Raw genomic sequence first — 21,475 nt, 5'->3', positions numbered from 1 at the left:
TTCTTTATTTTCTTCCTACCGATTTTCAAACCCAACTTTAGATATTTTTATGTACTGTAGGCCTACTATGTTTTGGGTTTTTTTCTTTCTTCACATTTGTTTTTATTTCATTTCAACTTATTTTCGTGCTTATATCCAATTAAGGTTCAAGCACGCTGTCCTGGGCACACACCTCAGCTATCTGGGCTGTCTGTCCAGGGCAGTGGGTTAGTTGTTAATTGTTAGTGGTTAGTGAAAGAGAAGAGGGTGCATATATAGTGGTCTTACACCTATCCATTGGGTCGTTAAAACTCGCTCTGGGTGGGATCCGGTACCGGGCTGCGAACCCTGTACCTATCACCCTTATGTCCGATGGTTTAACCACGACGCCACCGAGGCCGGTCGATAGATTATTAGTTATAGTCTAGTAAATGTTGTCTATAATTAGCATAATTAAATTTATGTACAAATTACATGCCACACAATCAATATTATATATAATATACACACAACTATGTCACAATCTACATGTAATTAAAATTAGCTCCACTATTACACATGTAACAGTGGAGCTAATTTTAATTAGATTGACTATGCCATATGTAAAAAGGCAAAAACGTTGTTGACGTGTCGGTGATGTTTGTGTGTGTGTGTGTGTGTGTGTGTGTGTTTATATGTATGTATATGTATTTATATGTATAATATATTAATGTAAACATGATTAGAAAACAGTGTGGTTTTAAAATGGCATTTGGCATCAGAGAGGAGGGCACCATTCAGCTTAGAAGTCATGTAGGGCTTATGCTTATAGTTCAGTGCTGCCCGAAAGGCAAGTCAGAAGTACACCGAAAGAAGGAAAGCAAGGGGATACAATCACGAGATATTTATAGAATATTTATAATTTATGACGTAGTAGGAAATTTCCAGGAAACGCGTTTTCGTTGACAAAATTGTTTGTTGTGCCTTATGGGTTACTGAACTATTTAAATTAATTTTGAAATGGAAATTGCAAAACACAACACTAATGAATTAATGCGACTTGAACCTGGCGATTTGGTGGAATTCAAACGAAGAGTTTATTCTCACTGGGCAGTTTACAAAGGTAATCGCCGTATTAATCGTCGTGTATAATGACCCTCAAGTTGTTCACGGACCACAATTAATTACGTTGTATGTTTCTATATAGCGTTAGTGGCAATAACATTTTTATTAATTTAATATCAGCAAACCCATGGATTTTTTTTTAATGTACCTAACTACCTTTGCCTGCCTGGGGGAAACATACCCTGAAAAGGACAACCCCTGCATGTTGATGTTGTCCAGCTCTTTCTCCCAGCATATTACATGGTTTAAACAAACACACCCACTAAACCAGGCCGGAGTACCCCCCCCCCCCCCCCATTTTACACAAAAAGCACTACTTTTGCAATAATAATTACCACCAACAAGTCTTCAATGTCAACAAGTTGCACATGTTTACAAACTACAATGCCTCCCCTGTCAGCTTCAGTCAAATAGTTGCCACTTAAAGTTACATTCTCTGGTTACCATATTATAACATGTACAGATGTGAAATACAAGCTCAAATGCACTTTTAAAAAAGTCGTGTGTGTTCGCTATGAACGGATATCTTCAAACATATACGCTTGATTCGTCGCTTGTGCCGCCATAGCTCAGCAAAGCACAAACCACAGCCTGTTGTCAGTGTTACGTGTTGTTTTTGTATCATCTGAACCTTTAGTGTTTTACGTCAGGACTGTGACGTCAGAGGTTTTTGTTGTATTAAAGATGGCGATCTTGATAAATTGCTCATGATAATCTCGTCGTCTTGTTAGGGACCGTAACAAAAGTATATTGAAGCCAGAGAGACTAAGTCACTTAGTCTTGATTCTGACCCCCCACCCCCCTCAAAAAGACTAAATGGGCAGTTGACTTTGGCTTCATCCAAATTGACGTTACAGAACAAGGTTTGGAAAAGACCAAAGGAAGACAGTAGTAATATAAAAGATACAAACAGTATTTATTCATGAATGCACATAGTGAAACAATGTTTTCCGGTACCGGCAGTAATTTGCGACAACAAGCGTGTTGTTTTAATGCATTTCTTGATCTTTATAACGGCATACAAATCTTCTAACAAATGTATAACTGCTAATTTGCAAGACCCTTGCTCTAAAAAAGCTGTAACTTGTATTCCCATTTTGATATGCTGCCAAACTGAGCCGAACCGGGTCGCATGCGGACCAGAGACGATTGACACCAACCGGATTAGTATACGGCTGATCGCACAGCGCTTGATGTGCAAGGTAGAGATTTTTTAAACAACTTGTATTGTTGTTAATATCTTGATGCAGAGTTGAGTTGTTCCTGTCAAGTCTCTTTTTGTTAATTAGAAGTTACAATATATCGTGAATGTTTTTAATGCGCTGTTTATTGGGAGAAAATATCACACCCACCCGCGACACGACGCCACACGCAAATTTCGATAAGTGAAAAAAGAGAAGTGACTCTTATTAAAGAAAATCATCCTAAACACGCACAAGATGTATAACAACAATTGTTTGTTTGTTTTTTGTTTTGTTTGTTTCATTACTTTATTATTTATTAGTGTTACACATGATTGCCAAACCACTTGTCATACTAAGAGAGCTAACTCTTTACGATCGTTACAACGGTAAGACCTGTGTGGTACCAACATGGCCGTTATAACGAGAGTTGACTGTAATACATACCTAGCCACCTTGATATCCTGGTTTGCATGGGCAGTAGGTCGACAATAAATACCTTGGCCAGTGTTTTGAAGCCTTTTGGGTTGTGTTTGTATGATGATTTTCAAGTTCAAAGCAAGTGAAGCCAAAAGTGATAAAAAGACTAAATGGAGATGTTGAAATCGTAAACCCCCTCCCCCCCAGACTAAGTGACTTAGTCTCTCTGGCTTCAATATACTTTTGTTACGGTCCCTTAGTTGAGACTAACACTTAACATGGTGGCAGCGGTGGTTGACTGTATATAACATGAAACTATCGTTGATGTTTGTTTTCAATCTGCTATCTATTAAGAAAAATGCTCTTTGTTAAAAACGTTTGACAATCTTGTTCAGTCCAGCTTTGACCTTGAAAAAGTATCGCTGACTGTGATTTGAGATATGGGAGACAACTCTTCCGATTCTGAAACTGAAACGAATATGCCCCCAGTTCCCGGTATAAAACCCCCCAGTCTTTTGACATTTGGATCGAATGCATCTGAAAATTGAAATTTTTCAAACAATGGTGGGAGACTTACACAGTTCTATCAGAACTCAATAAATGACCCAACCAGTACCAAGTCGCACTGTTTCTTCACTGTTTGTCTGATGAAGCGTTGAAAGTGTACAATGGTTTTCAGTTTGAGGGGGAAGAGAATAGTCGAACAATAAAGCAAATATTGGAACAATTTGAAGCTTTTGCTGTTGGGCAATTGAATGAAACTTATGAACATTACGTATTTTACCAAAGGAACCAAGGAGAAGATGAAACATTTGAAAAATTCTATGCTGCTATCAGAAGTTTGAGTAAAACTTGCTCATTTTGCATACAGTGCTCTGATTCCATGATAAGAGATAGAATTTTACTAGGCATAAGAGACCCCAAAACACAAACCGAATTGCTGAAAATTAGAGATCTCAGTCTTAACAAATGTGTTGACGTGTGCCGATCGGCAGAAAATGCAACATCTCAAAACAAAGCAATTCTAATGAGAGTGACACATGTACAAGTTGGGTACACGCCCAGGAACTGAACAACAGCGCATGTTCAAAGAATGTAAGTTCTGTGGAACGAGACATATATTTCGAAAAGAAGAATGCCCAGCTTATGGCAAGACATGCCTACATTGTAATGGGCAAAACCACTTCCAATGCCGATGTACTTTCAATCATAATACAATTTCTACCAAAATCCGACAAGGACAGCAAACCTGTGCATTGTTTGACTGATCAACAATCGCAAAATGACATAGAAGACTGGGTCAAAGACAACTGGGATTAAAAAGTGCAAAATGATGTAGAAGACTGGGTCAATACTATTTGTTCCATGGGAAACGACCTGAAGTACCGTATGATTGTGAATGACAAAGAGGTCACCTTCCAGATAGATACTGGCTCAACTGTGAATATGCTTCCTGAAAAACTTGCTAAGAACATTGAACCAACTAACAAAATATTGAAAATGTGGAACCACACCCAACTCACCATGTGGAAAGTCCACAGAAATATTGCGCAATCCTAAAAATGGAAAAGAGTACAATACAGAGTTTGTAGTGTTCAACGGAAATTTCACTCCTCTACTTGGATTGAAAACATCTGAACAAATGGAACTGATAAACATTCAAACTGAGAATTTTGATTGTGTTTCCCAGCTTATGCCTAGCAGAAATGTAGAAGACAACTATGCTGATGTGTTTGATGACTCGCTTGGAACTCTATCTGGTCTTCAACACCTAGAAGTTGACCCCAATATCAAACCTGTTGTCATGCCAGATAGACAGATTCCCATTTCTGTCCGCCCAGAATTGAAAGCAGAATTAGATAGACTTGTCAGTAAAAATGTCTTAATTCCTGTAAATGAGCCTACCCCATGGGTGAGTCAAATTGTTGTTGCAAAGAAAACGAATGGCAGATTATGAGTCTGTATTGACCCACCAGAGCTAAACAAAGCCCTTAAACGTGAACATCACACGCTTACAATACTAGAAGATGTCCTTCATGAACTTGGACAGTCCACTTTTTTTTCGAAGGCAGATCTATCATCAGGTTTTTGGCATGTTCAACTAGATGAAGAGTCATCTACCCTAACTACATTTCACATGCTTTGGTCGTTACAAATGGCTACGACTTCCATTTGGCGTTTCAGTCTCATCAGAGATCTTTCAGAAGAAACTGCTCGAAGCGTTTGATGGTCTTAAAGGAGTAGTGTGTGTTGCTGATGATGTGATAATACATGGAAAGACACTGGAAGATCATAACAAACACTGTGACTCGTTTCTGAGACGATGCCTAGAGAAGAACATTAAAACTAAACAAAGAAAAACTGGTTCTAAGATCTGACAACATAATATTCATGGGACACCAAATCACGAAACAAGGACTAAGAACAGATCCACAAAAGATAGAAGCCATTAAAGACTATCCGTCGCCCAAGAATCTTGAAGAACTGCGGCGTTTTCTTGGTATGGTTAACTACTTGTCACGATTTCTATCACACATCACACAAGTTATTCATCCATTGCATAACTTGTTGAAGAAGGGTGTTCCCTGGATTTGGTCAAACTCTCAAGAACAAGCATTCTTAGAAGTGAAAAAGAAGATAATTGAAAGTCCTGTCCTGGCATTCTATGATCCAAACAAAGAGCTGATCCTAGTTAATGATGCCAGCGACTATGGACTGGGCTGTGTGTTAACACAGGAAGGCAGACCAGTGGCCTTTGCAAGTTGTACACTATCCAACACAGAGAAAAACTATGCCCAAATCGAAAAAGAGATGTTGGCTATTGTGTATGGTTTGGAAAAGTTCCACCATTACACATTCGGATGTCAGGTCCATGTGATTACAGACCATAAACCTCTGGTTTCCATTATTGTGAAACCCCTGTCAAAGGCCCCAAAACGCCTCCAATCGATGCTTCTTAGGGCACAGACGTACATCTATACTCTACAGTACAAGCCAGTAGCTGATGCTCTATCTCGCGCACCAATACAAAAACCACCAGACTCGGAATTTGAGAATGTAAATTCTCTCACTTTCTCACCTTTCAACCATCAACGACTAGCAGAGATCAAGCAAGCAACTGCTTCAGACAACTCACTAACTGAACTCATGGATACCATAGTGAAAGGATGGCCAGATAAAAGAAGTGGCGTTTCCCCCAGTATCACTCCCTATTTTGACTACCGAGATGAGCTTACAGTGCAAGATGATATAGTTCTAAGAGGAGAACGAGTAATAATACCCGTTTCCATGCGGAAAGACTTGAAAGACAAAGTTTATGCAGGATATTTTGGCATCAACTCCTGTCTTCGCAGAGCCAGAGAACTCATTTTCTGGCCAAGAATGTCTTCAGAGATAAGACATTATATCGAATCTTGTGACATCTGTGCTTCTCACAGCAGAAAACAGTCCACTGAACCCTTACATATGCATGAAGTGCCAAATCGACCATGGGAAAAAGTAGGAACTGACATTTTCACTATTTCAGTCAATTCTTCGAAGTTGACTACCTCTCAGACACCACATCAGAAACGGTGGTTCATAAGCTAAAACACCACTTTGCTCGACATGGAATTCCAGACATAGTTGTGAGCGACAACGGACCCCAATATTCATTGGAACATTTCAAATTGTTTGCAAAGAAATGGGGGTTTTCACATGAACCGAGCAGTCCTGGACACAGCCAAGCAAATGGGGCTGCAGAAGCTGCTGTCAAAATAGCAAAACAGATGATGTTAAAGTGCCACGATGCTGGTGAAGACCACTATCTGGGTCTTCTGAATCTCAGAAACACTACACAAGAAGGCATGACAACAAGCCCTGCTCAACGCCTGATGGGCAGAAGAACAAAAACTATCATCCCAACGACATTCGATCTCCTGAAACCATTGGCACATGAACAAATTGAAGGTGAAAAACTAAAAATGGATAACAAACGATCCAAAATAGCAGAAAGCCTAATGAACAAAAGAGACTTAAAACCTCTTCATGTCGGGGATGTCGTACGAATGCAGCCCACTGATAACAACAACCATGAATGGAGAGAGGCAACAGTAACACAGAGACTGAAAAGTAGAACTTATGAGGTGAAAACCAGTAAAGGCAGAACATACCGACGGAACCGGGTATTCCTGCGATCAATGCCACATGCTCCAACTCACTTACGTCGATCTAGTATGGGAGCGAATCTCAACCAACCCGTCAGTGATTCATTTTCCTCTTGCCAACCAGATGACTGTAACACCAGGATACAGGATCCACATGTAACACCAGACCCAAACCCCAAAGTGATGGACGAATCAACTGTGACTGAAAAACAAGAGGTGGTCCTAGAACCATACACAACAAGATCTGGCCGAGTGATCAAGCCAAGAGACATATTGGACCTATAATGTGTTTAAATTTCTGGAAACGGTTGCATTAATTTTCTTTAAGTGTTAAAAACTTCAGTTTTGTTTGTAAGTGTTGAAAACTTTTCACTGTAAAGGGAAAGAGAAGAGAACAAATTAATTTTAACTTAATTTTTTTTTATTATCACACTCAAGTATTACATTAACAAAAGTTTAGGTTTATTATTTTACAGAATTTAAAGTGATTAGTATAATTATTCTTTATTCCAAAAGGGGGAAGATGTTATGTGTTGTTTTTGTATCATCTGAACCTTTAGTGTTTTACGTCAGGACTGTGACGTCAGAGGTTTTTGTTGTATTAAAGATGGCGATCTTGATAACGTGCTCATGATAATCTCGTCGTCTTGTTAGTTGAGACTAACACTTAACAGTCAGTTTCAGTTAACACGTGCGTTTGCCGATTTCAAATTGTAGGGTTCGTCTCAAAAAATTAAAAGAGAAATCATGTGCTGAACGTTCTTCGTACAGCACAAGATTTCTCTTTTAATTTTTATTACCCTCCCCCCGCCACCAAATATTTTGTCCTTTAATCATTTGGTGCTCATTGTGTGGTAGGCCTACATCCAATGTCTTGAAAATAAAAAATAAAATAAATGTCTCCTGCCCCCCACCCCACTCATGCCTCCATTTTAAAAAAAAGTGATAGAAATCTGGCATTGTGTATCATGGACTCGCTCTCTCTCTTTCTCGCTCTCTCTCTCTCTCTCTCTCTCTCTCTCTCTCTCTCTCTCACTCCCACCCTCCTACACTCTCGTTTTTCTCTCAACCAGTGTTGGCACCAAATACATAATTACATGTAACCATATTTTAAACTGGTATGTGTCACTGAACCTTAATTCCTTTCCTAACACTGTTTCTATTGCCAGGTGATGAGGAAGTTATTCATCTAGCTGGGGAAGAAGGAGACGGGCTGGATGTTAACGTTCAACATTCATTTACGATCGGAGGCAAAATGTTCAACAAAGCTTTTGTCAGGGTGGATAACTTTTGGGATGTTGTTGCTGGGTGTAAGGCATACAAGAACAATTCCAAGGATAGAAAATTAAGGTATAATAATAATAATAGTGAATAGTGAAATATTCAAAATGGCCAACCACATATAAAATGTTTAATATTTCAGATGTCTACATACATATATGTATGCCTCTGTTTTAGGGTTCATAAAATTATGCTAAATTATCAACAAACAGTATAAAAGAGAAAAAAATGGAAATTACAATGTCTTGGATATTACATCACCTACATCAGGCCTCGAAACAGTCTGGCCAGGTCACCAAATGTGACCAATGTCTCGTGTGGACGACTTAAATATTAAAAAAATAATGGAATTAGTCACCCAAATAATGTTATGTGGGCGATCTTCTTTAGAGCTATAACATATGAGCCACTATTAATATTTGTATTCCACATTAAAATCTTGCTCGTGGTTCTCTTACCATAATTTGCAAACATCAATTATTATTTTTTGGGCACCATATGTTTTGGTGAGTTTCGAGCCCTGCTGTATGTTTACTGCAATTCATTTAAATGTTATTTACCAATAAGAGTTATGTACAAACACATTTTTATTAAACATAAATCTTTATTGTTTTGTTTTTTGGTAGAGCTCTTTCGGGTGATGAAATTGTAGCAAGGGCACTGTCAAAGACTGGCGAGATTGGATATAATATTATGTTCAGTAACTGTGAACATTTTGCCAGTTGGTGTCGATACAATATTCAGAAAAGTGAACAGGTGAGTGTCTGTTTCCATGCTCTAATCTTATGAAATGTGATTAGTGACTGGTGTTACATGGATAATGTGATTAGTGATTGGTGTTACATGGATAACGTGATTAGTGATTGGTGTTACATGGATAACGTGATTAGTGATTGGTGTTACATGGATAAACAAGAAAACATACATGTCACATGAAACAAATAAACTATACACATACGGAAAATGCCTTAAAAAACTTCTTTTCTTAATTTAACTGCTTTATATAAATATTTTCAAAAATTACATAACGTTTTAGAATGTTGTACATTATATAATTGCAGTAGCTTAAAAAATTATGGCTTTTTCCAGTAATAAGGTTTTATGTATTTTTTTTCTCAAATCCGTATATAAGGGGCATTTTAAGATAAAATGAAACTCATCTTCCATAACATTTAAACAATGAAAACATAATCTATCATGTCGCTGTGTATGACTATATCTGCGAGTTTCAATTGCTAACATATGAGATGACATTTTAAATTTTGACACATATTTTCTATAAAGTACTGGAAGTGGTTTCCCTAAATAAAATTGCAGATTGAATGTATCTGTAAAATATTTGTACATAATACATTTTGGCAAAATATCAATTTCACTCCTGATATATTGCATAGCTTGGTCTAGAATTCTTTGTTTGATTACAGATAAACATCCAGGATATAATACTTGATTAAACCATATATCCCCCAAACCCAAATTAATCAATTCCTTTTTAATGTGGTATACCCAGTTTTGTTCTTTATAATTTTTTACTCTGTCATACAGAAATTCATAACAATTCTTCAATATACAATTAGATGTCACTAACAGCTTACACCAGTATTTAATCATATTATATATCCGCTGGTATCTTAATGGATAACGACCAAGTTCCACATAAATCATTACATTACATGTAGATTTTTTAACACCCAACAGTTTAAAAAAAAATTCCATATGAATACGCTCAATATTAGCTCCCTTATGTGAACCCCATACTTCAGATGCATAATACAAAATACTACCAATATAACAATCAAACAATGATAGCATAGTTGCTGGATTGAGATACAGAGCTTTAACATTTCGGTTCAATGCAAAATAGCTTTTCTACCTTGCTCAGACAATATTTTTTCAGCAATATTAAATTTGTTATTATAGTTTAATACAATACCCAGGTATGTAAAGTTATTCACAATTTCAATACAGTTATCATCGTAGAACCATTTTTCATTCTCTCTAAGTTTACCTGCATTTCTAAAAACAACAATTTTTGTCTTTGCATTATTTACATGTAGATCCCATTTTCTAGAATAATCTAGCAAAGTGTCTAATTGTAACTGCAAATCATCAGTTGATTCTGAAAAAATTACAAGATCATCTGCATACATTAATAAATATAAACTAAGTGACTGACACTCATATGGTATACAGTTCCCTTGGATAAAACTTACTTCAAAATCATTGATATATAAAGAAAACAAAATCGGTGACAAAACTTCACCTTGCATCAAACCTAACCCATTACAAAAGTAATCTGACTGAAAGCCGTTAATAGTAACACAAGATTTAACGTTCTGATACATAGAATAAATAACAGATAACACTTTTCCCTGTATACCAATCTTATGTAGTTTAAACCATAACTTAGACCGATTAATTGTATCAAAAGCCTTTTTAAAATCTATAAATGCACAATAAAGACGCTTTTTAGATGACAAAGACTTACTAATAATTGAATGCAGTGCAAAAATAGCATCAACAGTACCAAAGTTGGGTTGGAAACCAAACTGAGCATCAGTAATAATATATTTTTTTTTCGACCATGACAGAAGACGCTGATTAATAACTGATGTAAACAATTTACCAAGACAACTAATTAAACTAATTCCACGATAATTATTTGGGTCCATTGTGTCACCTTTTTTAAAAATTGGTACAATTACAGCTGTAGACCAACTCCTTGGGAAATAACCTGTCGAAAGCACGCAGTTAAATATATTGAGCAATAGTGGTATCAAAAACTCTCTAAATTCAATAAAGTATTCATTAATAATACCATCACTACCATGGGCTTTATTTCTTTTCAGGCTGTGTATTGCCGTTTCTACTTCTTCTGCAGTAATAGTTGTTTCAAGCTCATCAAACATTATATTTCCTTCAAAACTATAAATATCATCATAACATTCATCAACATCTAATGACAAACTCTTAAAATTTTCAAAAAAAGTTTGTAAATCTACACCTTCCATTTTTTTTTTGCATTTTGAAAATTTAGCATAAAATTGTTTCGGATTAGTTCTTCTTAAAATGTCAAGCATATCACCTTCTGTACGTAAATAATTTCTTTTTCTTTTTTTTTGTAAACTTTTATAAATCTTTTTTTTATTATTAATAAGCTGGTGATTTTCCAATGATTTGTTAATATTAAACTTTTTTAAAGCATTTAAATAATCCAAATAGTGCTCCTTTAATTTATCATCAAACCATAGCTTGTCATCACTTCGTGGAGGGGGGCGAGGAATGTTGCAATATTTACTATTTGAAGGGCGTCCTTCACTAGCACATGATTTTGACTTGACAGGTACCTTGAACAAAGGAGAAACAAAATCATTTAATGTTTGCGTAAATCCTTCAACACTATGATCCATATCTGTTTGTGAAGTGATATTATTTGCAATAAAAGATTTACTTAATTTGTCAAGATTAACTCTAATAGCTTCCCTGCATTCATGCAAATACTCTGATTTCCACCGTCAAACTGCACAGACTTGACCTTTGTTCATGTCAATTTCACTACTAACACGTTGAGTCATGCTCAGTTGTCTAATAATCAACACAACATGCAATGGTGCATGATCCGAAAACTGATCAAAATTACAGACAATCAGTTTTGAAAAGTTATCAAACATTTTTGGAAAACAAAGTAAATAGTCAATAACAGATAGACCACGACTTCCACTGTAAGTCTCGGCCGTTTACAATAAGCAAACCAGTTGTTTTACAAAGATCTAATAGCCTGGTTCCATATTCATTACACCCTTTATCTGGATTAACACGTGGTGGTAACTTGGTGTCGTTAATATAAGAAAATAATCTACCAAATTTGTCACAAACAGATTTATGCAAATTATCATTTTCAATAAAATCATTTTTAGTTTGAGTGCGACTATTTAAATCACCCAAAATAAACACATTTCCTTTAGCTGAATATTTTACAATTTGATTTTCTAATTCGTAAAAGATATCACCATCATAATGTCTGTAAAAAGAAGAATTAGATGGCGGTAAGTATACAAGAGCACAAACTAAATATTCGTTATCAACAGTAACATGTTTATCTATTTTTAACCACACAATGGTATCGTATGATATTTCACTTACCGTAATTACTTTTGTAAATGTATCTCTAATTAAAATGACTGATCCTCCTCCTTGTTTTGAATTAAACCTTGGGTACACACATATGATTGAAAACCATCGGTTTCTAAAACATAATCATTTTCAATCCAACACTCACACAAGAAAATAATATCATAAGTAAAAATAAAGTTCCGAAAAGAAGTGTCATTCCATTTACTGTCAAACCCACCATTAATATTCCAGGAAATAAATGTTAAACTGTCACGAACAGCATTTTCCTATAAATTCTATTTTGTCGGCAACATACCAGTGTAGAGTTTCCCATCAATGTACAGTTTGTCTCTCACAAGTGTAGAGTTTCCCATCAATGTACAGTTTGTCTCTCACAAGTGTAGAGTTTCCCATCAATGTACAGTTTGTCTCTCACAAGTGTAGTTTCCCATCAATGTACAGTTTGTCTCTCACAAGTGCGGTCCTCCTATTTTCTTCTCTCACTTTCTTGAACGCAGACATCAGCAACTTTCTCTTTTCTTGAACTGCTTTAGGGAATTGTTCACCAATACCAAAGTTTGTGTTCTTCAGCTTGAAGCCACTTTTCCTTACTTGCTCCCTCTGTCGAAAACTGCTAAATTTCACCACAATTGGTCGATCCCTACCAGGGCTTATTTTACCAATCCTATGCGCTCTGTCTATCAGTAACGTGTCTGATATTTCCAACTTGTCTGCACAAAATTTCTCGATCAGTTCATAACAGTTTTCATTTTCACCCTCTTTAATGTTGAAAAAAAGTAGATTGTCACGCATTGAGCGGCTTTGCAAATCGACAATTTCCTCTGTTAAGCTGTCTTTGTCTTTCATCACTCCATCCAGTGTTTTCTGAAACCGGGCCAGTTCGGTGTCAATTGCCTGAATATGCTTTTCGTGCGCTGTACAGCTTTCCTCCTACAACGAATTAAGAAACTGCTGACTTTTCTCTACTTCAGCCACCCTAGCACCCAAATCCCTGACCTCATTTTTAACAGCACTGATAGCGTTTTCAATAATATCCAGTTTCGCTAAACGTTTCGAAATATCTTCTATTTTGACCAGCAAGTTACTTACCCAGGGCGGCGGGTTTACGTATGATACTGGTTGAGCAAATAAATGCACTAACCGGAGGTGAAAACCCATGTTGAACAATCTGTGATGAATACTGCTGAGAATTTGCATTAAAAAAAGGTAGGTTTTGCTGTGATGAAGGCTGAGACATCGGGACGAAACTTGTACATGTAGACGGCGTGCTCGATACGGGTAAGTCCGCCATATTAGAAGCCGTGGAATCCGTGATGTCCGCTTGACCTCCTTTATTAGATCTCGCCCTTTTCTTCTTTTTTGGTGGTTTAGCACAAGTATTCATTGGTAACTACAGCTGTCATTATCACATAAAATCATATCTCAAAAGCAATAGTCCAAAAAAGAAACTTACAGAAATCTAAATTTGATCAGACACCATTGAATCACGGCCTCCTGTAGCCGAGCATGCGCATGGATTGGTGTTACATGTATAACGTGATTAGTGATTGGTGTTACATGGATAACGTGATTAGTAATTGGTGTTACATGGATAGCGTGATTAGTGGTTGGTGTTACATGGATAATGTGATTAGTGGTTGGTGTTACATGGATAGCGTGATTAGTGGTTGGTGTTACATGTATAACGTGATTAGTGATTGGTGTTACATGGATAACGTGATTAGTGATTGGTGTTACATGGATAACGTGATTAGTGATTGGTGTACATGGATAACGTGATTGGTGTTACATGGATAGCGTGATTAGTGGTTGGTGTTACATGGATAACGTGATTAGTGATTGGTGTACATGGATAACATGATTAGTGATTGGTGTTACATGGATAACGTTATTAGTGATTGGTGTTACATGGATAATGTGATTAGTGATTGGTGTACATGGATAACGTGATTGGTGTTACATGGATAGCGTGATTAGTGGTTGGTGTTACATGGATAACGTGATTAGTGGTTGGTGTTACATGGATAACGTGATTAGTGATTGGTGTACATGGATAACGTGATTGGTGTTACATGGATAACGTGATTAGTGATTGGTGTACATGGATAATGTGATTAGTGATTGGTGTTACATGGATAACGTGATTAGTGATTGGTGTTACATGGATAACGTGATTAGTGATTGGTGTACATGGATAACGTGATTGGTGTTACATGGATAGCGTAATTAGTGGTTGGTGTTACATGGATAACGTGATTAGTGGTTGGTGTTACATGGATAACGTGATTAGTGGTTGGTGTTACATGGATAACGTGATTAGTGATTGGTGTACATGGATAACGTGATTGGTGTTACATGGATAACGTGATTAGTGATTGGTGTTACATGGATAACGTGATTAGTGGTTGGTGTTACATGGATAACATGATTAGTGATTGGTGTTACATGGATAGCATGATTAGTGATTGGTGTTGCATGGATAACGTGATTAGTGATTGGTGTTACATGGATAACGTGATTAGTGATTGGTGTTACATGGATAGCGTGATTAGTGGTTGGTGTTACATGGATAACATGATTAGTGGTTGGTGTTACATGGATAACGTGATTAGTGGTTGGTGTTACATGGATAACGTGATTAGTGATTGGTGTACATGGATAACGTGATTAGTGGTTGGTGTTACATGGATAACGTGATTAGTGGTTGGTGTTACATGGATAGCATGATTAGTGGTTGGGGTTACATGGATAACGTGATTAGTGGTTGGTGTTACATGGATAACGTGATTAGTGATTGGTGTACATGGATAACATGATTGGTGTTACATGGATAACGTGATTAGTGATTGGTGTTACATGGATAACGTGATTAGTGACTGGTGTTATATGGATAATGTGATTAGTGACTGGTGTTATATGGATAATGTGATTAGTGACTGGTGTTACATGGATAATGTGATTAGTGATTGGTGTTACATGGATAATGTGATTAGTGACTGGTGTTACATGGAAAATGTGTGTGTGTGGTGTGTGTGCATTTGAGTGTGTGTCTCTTTCTGTCTCTCTCTCTCTCTGTGTACGTGTGTCTTTCTCTGGATGTGTGTGTGTGTGACACATCAAGGTTAGACAAAGCCAATAGCCCTTGGTCCCAGCTAGTGATTCTTTTGGCCTGGGCTACTAGAAATGTTCAACTGTATAACGATTAATACATAGGGCACTAGCCAAAGCTTCTGTGATGGCTAGTGACTTTCTAAAGAAACTTGTGCATATTTATCTGTGACAGAGAGTAAACATGCATGTGTGCATTATAAACTGGACTCATTGTCAATAATATGGCTTGGTGATATCAGCAGGGTGTAAAGTTACACTCGCCCGATCGCCCATGGCGAGTCAAAATAGTGTCAGGCAAGTTAAAACCTTATCAGTAAGTTTCTGCATATTATATTATGTATCAAAATGCAAATACGGTAAGAGATCGGAATGTTATTTTTTATTTATTGTTTTCCACTGGTTTCCTATTAGTATCTGCACAACCAAACTCATATAGGACAGCCAGTCTATTGAACAGTCTAAAATCATTTGGAATATTTGGCCGGATTTGATTATGTATTCAGAAAAACTCAACCACGTAAATGTATTCATAGGTTCACATTCCCAGTCTGGAGCTCGACATGGTAAGACGTGTTTGTTTCGCTTGTGCACACTTGGGGATCCTTCACTTCGTTGTTTTTGTCAGCGAAGTGAAGTTTTCTACTGGGATGTATGCAGCTATTGGAACTGATTGAACGCTGGAACGCTTCTTGTTTCGACAGTCTGCATCACCAGGTTGGATTTTTTTTTAGCGGGATTCCTTACCTCCACGTCATTTCTCCATCTGACTATGTTGACTTGTTTTTTTCGTGACTCATATGACGGCCATTCTGCAGAACGCCACAGTTGTTCGCTTTAGTCTCTACATGTACAAGCCTGTCCTAGCAGCACTGGAAGATTGACCCATTCTAAGAAGAAATAGGAAGTGGGGTCAGGCCCTACTACTCTTTTCTAGACTTTACTTTGTTTTATTGTGATACCATCTCGTATCCTCCGAAGTCGGGCCCGTCCGCACCACTATACCAACCCATGATGATTAGACTTATTCTCTCTCTTGTTCAGACGGATCTGGCTTCTCAAGATCTGTATTTTAGCACAGGACTACACCTTCAACGTCTGTTGACTGTCAATCTAAGGGTTTTCTTGACGGGATGCAACCCATCTCGTCCCTACAAGCTGTGCACCCTAATGGGCCATTCAAAAGTTGTGCGGGCGAGTCAAAGTGTTGCTGTAAGTGGCCCGATTGGTCAGTCAAAAATAATCCCAAGTGCATTACCTGTATCAGTGAAATATATTGAGGATATTTCATGTTTTTTGTCAAATATGATTTATATTTCATCAGTGAAGTTTGCAACATATCTCACAAGTCGCACTTGCACGATGAGTGTGATATGATTGTAAACTTCAAGAGATATTTCGCTAAATGTTATATAATAAATTTGAATATCTTGTAGCCTCACCATTAAATAAGTGATTCACCATGTTCAGAACATATTTATTGAGGACATCCTCTGAACTCAGTCGGGAGTAGATCCAGGAGTTAATTTAGGCAGAGGTACAGAACACATGAACTCAGTCGGGAGTAGATCCAGGAGTTAATTTAGGCAGAGGTGCAGAACACGTGAACTCAGTCGGGAGTAGATCCAGGAGTTAATTTAGGCAGAGGTGCAGAACATGTGAACTCTTCAAAATAGTCACCTCAACATAATTGTTGCAGCTCATACTGAAGTGAATATTTGAATATTATTTAGCGATATTATTTTTATAGAAAAACAAACTAATTTTCATATGTTTTCCTTTATAACCGTTTTTTGGTTTAAAACTTGAACAGCACTACAGTGTTTTAGTGGGAACTGGACACATATAGCATCCAAACTGCCCATGTTGTGCATATACCGGGTTTACGGGTTTTGGAAATAATTACAAATATGGTTATATTTATACAGGACTGAATATTTGTACATAAAGGTAGCAATATGTGTGTTTAAATATGGAACTGATTATTAAATAATAAATCTTTTTATTCTATTTAGGTTGAAAGTTTCTTCACTGGTGTTCTAGTTGGTGTAGCAACAATAGCAGCTGCAGGCTTGGCAGTTTTCTTTTCTGGCAACTCAGAACGGAAGAAAGAACAAAAACAAACACAGTGACCCAAAATATTTATTAAGTTCATTCAGGAAATGCAACAGTGTTGGAATTATTTATTTTAGGGTTTTTTTCACATTCTAAAATGTATAATATCAGGCATCGAAGTAAGCAATGCATCTGTTAACCCATGTACTGATTACCCCAAAATACAGACCTATAAAGTTTAGGTTACGACCCCTTTATATTTCCATTATTACTATAAAAATCCCTTCACAGAAACACTGATACTTGTTAGTCATTCATACCACTGTTCTCACTAAACTGATACTTGTTAGTCATTCACACCACTGTTCTCACTAAACTGATACTTGTTAGTCATTCACACCACTGTTCTCACTAAACTGATACTTGTTAGTCATTCACACCACTGTTCTCACTAAACTGATACTTGTTAGTCATTCACACCACTGTTCTCACTAAACTGATACTGTACGTGTATTTGAATAACATTCAATTCATCAAAGTGTAAGTCATGTAGTTTTTGTTAATAAGATTTTGTCCAGGACAAAGTATCGTTCATGACTTTCTTGACATGTGGTAACCGGGACGACAATCTCAACTTATTTTCGATGCCTGTTGTAGCAGTATCTTGGTGGAGATGCATATATATTTAATCAAATAATTTAAGACTGAGTTTGCGTACACACACTGTGTTTTTATAGATGAAACCTCTTAGTGTGACCAGACTATATGTGCTTTGTCAAAATGAAGTTTTTTCAGCATAATCCAAAATTAATGAGGTGATTTTTAAAATGTATTTTGGTTGTGGTAATCTAGAAACAGTGCTGGTAGCTTCATGTGTATGTATAATAAAATAAGTTATTTTTATATTTATCTATCTTTTTACATATTTATGTGCTATATTTCCTAATCTTTCATTTAAATAGTGGTGATGGTGTTTGTGTGTGTAGGTGGCTGTGCGTACGTGCCTTCATTGTGTGTAGGTGGCTGTGCGTACGTGCCTTCATTTGTTTGTGGATATGAACACTAAACAGTGATCTGTTATATTCAGCATAGATACATTTTAAATATTTTTGAAGATGAAACTTTAATTGGTATAAAATTATTTGCCAATATGTGTAAAATATCACATTTATATTTCATTTCATGTCAGGGCTTCGAGAATTGTTATAAACTCCACTAGCCATGGGGTCAGTGATTAAAATAATTGACAAGCCACGATTAAAAATCCACTAGCCATGGGGTCAGTGATTAAAATAATTTTACAAGCCACAATTAAAAATTCACTAACCCTACTTTACTTTAAGTTAATACAATTTTGCTAAATAATAGTAATAATCAGATATGTCACCTAAAGAGGAAGATAAAGCTTAAAAGCACTAACATTAGTGGATTGGGGTTGGGGCAGGATATTCATATTTACAAAATAGACTTAACTGCAACATTTGACTTTTGTTTTCACTAGCCATCGGGCATGGCAATAGTAGTTATTTACTAGCCCAACATTGAATATCACTAGCCATGGGAGTTGGGCTACCATAATCTAGAAACCCTGCATGTTTTAAAATGGTTAATCGGTTGTGCTGTGACATGAAACCATTTTTATAAGGCCTCTATCACAGTGATTTAAAACAAGCCCTGGCCAGTAATAAACCATTTTTATAAGGGGGCACTCTATCACAATGATTTAAAACGAGCCCTGGCCAGTAATAAACCATTTTTATAAGAGGGCACTCTATCACAGTGATTTAAAACGAGCCCTGGCCAGTAATAAACCATTTTTATAAGAGGGCACTCTATCACAGTGATTTAAAACAAGCCCTGGCCAGTAATAAACCATTTTTATAAGAGGGCACTCTATCACAGTGATTTAAAACGAGCCCTGGCCAGTAATAAACCATTTTTATAAGGGGGCCCTCTATCACAGTGATTTAAAACACGCCCTGGCCAGTAATAAACCATTTTTATAAGAGGGCACTCTATCACAGTGATTTAAAACAAGCACTGGCCAGTAATAAACCATTTTTATAAGAGGGCACTCTATCACAGTGATTTAAAACAAGCCCTGGCCAGTAATAAACAATTTTTATAAGAGGGCACTCTATCAGTGATTTATAACAAGCCCTGGCCAGTAATAAACCATTTTTATAAGAGGGCCCTCTATCAGTGATTTATAACAAGCTCTGGCCAGTAATAAACCATTTTTATAAGGGGGCCCTCTATCACAGTGATTTAAAACAAGCCCTGGCCAGTAATAAACCATTTTTATAAGGGGGCCCTCTATCACAGTGATTTAAAACAAGCACTGGCCAGTAATAAACCATTTTTATAAGGGGGCACTCTATCAGTGATTTATAACAAGCCCTGGCCAGTAATAAACCATTTTTATAAGAGGGCACTCTATCACAGTGATTTAAAACGAGCCCTGGCCAGTAATAAACCATTTTTATAAGGGGGCCCTCTATCACAGTGATTTAAAACAAGCCCTGGCCAGTAATAAACCATTTTTATAAGGGGGCCCTCTATCACAGTGATTTAAAACAAGCACTGGCCAGTAATAAACCATTTTTATAAGGGGGCCCTCTATCAGTGATTTATAACAAGCCCTGGCCAGTAATAAACCATTTTTATAAGAGGGCACTCTATCGCAGTGATTTAAAACAAGCCCTGGCCAGTAATAAACCATTTTTATAAGAGGGCCCTCTATCAGTGATTTATAACAAGCCCTGGCCAGTAATAAACCATTTTTATAAGAGGGCCCTCTATCACAGTGATTTAAAACGAGCCCTGGCCAGTAATAAACCATTTTTATAAGGGGGCCCTCTATCACAGTGATTTAAAACGAGCCCTGGCCAGTAATAAACCATTTTTATAAGGGGGCCCTCTATCACAGTGATTTAAAACGAGCCCTGGCCAGTAATAAACCATTTTTATAAGGGGGCCCTCTATCACAGTGATTTAAAACAAGCCCTGGCCAGTAATAAACCATTTTTATAAGGGGGCCCTCTATCACAGTGATTTAAAACAAGCCCTGGCCAGTAATAAACCATTTTTATAAGGGGGCCCTCTATCAGTGATTTATAACAAGCCCTGGCCAGTAATAAACCATTTTTATAAGAGGGCCCTCTATCAGTGATTTAAAACTAGCCCTGGCCAGTAATAAACCATTTTTATAAGGGGGCCCTCTATCAGTGATTTATAACAAGCCCTGGCCAGTAATAAACCATTTTTATAAGAGGGCCCTCTATCAGTGATTTAAAACTAGCCCTGGCCAGTAATAACCCATTTTTATAAGAGGGCCCTCTATCACAGTTTAGTTCGACGTAAAAAGAAAAGTAAAAGTGTTTTAGAAATAACAAAAATAATACTATTTTTGTGTGCAATTTAGAAAATAATGGGCTCAGAAATAAATAGCTTGTAGTAAGTTCTATAGTATGCAAAAGACGTTCCCTTTGCTAATGACTATAGTCTTCCATTTTCAACTTGCATTTCCTTCAAAGTCGGAGCACACAATTCACAATCATTTTTCATCATTTCAGTTTGGTAGATGATGTAATCAGGGGTTGAAATAATTTGGCAAATCAATAGGGCAGGGTCATTTGGCTTAGACCGATGGAGATATTTCGAGGGCATTACGGCCAGAAGGCGGGGCAACAAGACAAACTTCAACAAGTGTCTAAATATAACACAACAGCACCCATTCAGAATTTTAAACAAAGTCTGAAGGGTTTTATGTTTTGGTTATGCACAACTTTCACGAGTCTTCTTTGAGTATGATGGCCAATTAGTGACATGGAAATAAGGCACAGACAGTTTGACCTCAAGGCTCTGTTTAGTTTTCAAGGGCATTGGCACTTACGATTAGGGCATTAGGCCACCTATTTTTCTATTAAATGGTTTACGGATTTTTTCCCACAAAATATATGTAGGTGGTCGAAATAAAAATAAAAATAAAAGTTTTGGATCCATTCTTTTTTTCTTTTTTTTCTGACCAATTTTTTTCTGTCGGAGGAAACAAAATAAAAAATAAAT

The 21,475-nt window shown here is 36.9% G+C and overlaps 1 protein-coding gene across 1 annotated transcript; it reads left to right on the top strand.

The window, feature by feature from the left end:
* Nucleotides 1–886: 886 nt before the first annotated feature.
* Nucleotides 887–21,412, top strand: LOC121382745 (phospholipase A and acyltransferase 2-like). The gene is made up of 4 exons (XM_041512317.1): nucleotides 887–1,081; nucleotides 7,999–8,179; nucleotides 8,737–8,866; nucleotides 17,368–21,412. Exons 1-4 carry the CDS (start codon nucleotides 979–981, stop codon nucleotides 17,482–17,484), a joined length of 531 nt encoding a protein of 176 aa, XP_041368251.1. The 5' UTR covers nucleotides 887–978; the 3' UTR covers nucleotides 17,485–21,412.
* The last annotated feature ends 63 nt before the right edge of the window (nucleotides 21,413–21,475 follow it).

The sequence above is a fragment of the Gigantopelta aegis genome, chromosome 10 (genome assembly GCF_016097555.1).
Source record: "Gigantopelta aegis isolate Gae_Host chromosome 10, Gae_host_genome, whole genome shotgun sequence".
NCBI classification, from domain to species: Eukaryota; Metazoa; Mollusca; class Gastropoda; order Neomphalida; family Peltospiridae; genus Gigantopelta; species Gigantopelta aegis.
The sequence above is the reverse complement of the archived record's forward strand: the minus strand, read 5'-3'. Positions and strand labels throughout refer to the sequence as shown.

What these genes read in the sequence shown, in the direction of transcription:
- LOC121382745 (XM_041512317.1), top strand. Translation starts at nt 979, where the DNA reads ATGGAAATTGCAAAACACAACACTAATGAATTAATGCGACTTGAACCT. An exon ending in TCACTGGGCAGTTTACAAAG is followed by an intron (nt 1,082 to 7,998) that starts GTAATCGCCGTA and finishes TTCTATTGCCAG; the next exon opens with GTGATGAGGAAGTTATTCAT. An exon ending in TCCAAGGATAGAAAATTAAG is followed by an intron (nt 8,180 to 8,736) that starts GTATAATAATAA and finishes GTTTTTTGGTAG; the next exon opens with AGCTCTTTCGGGTGATGAAA.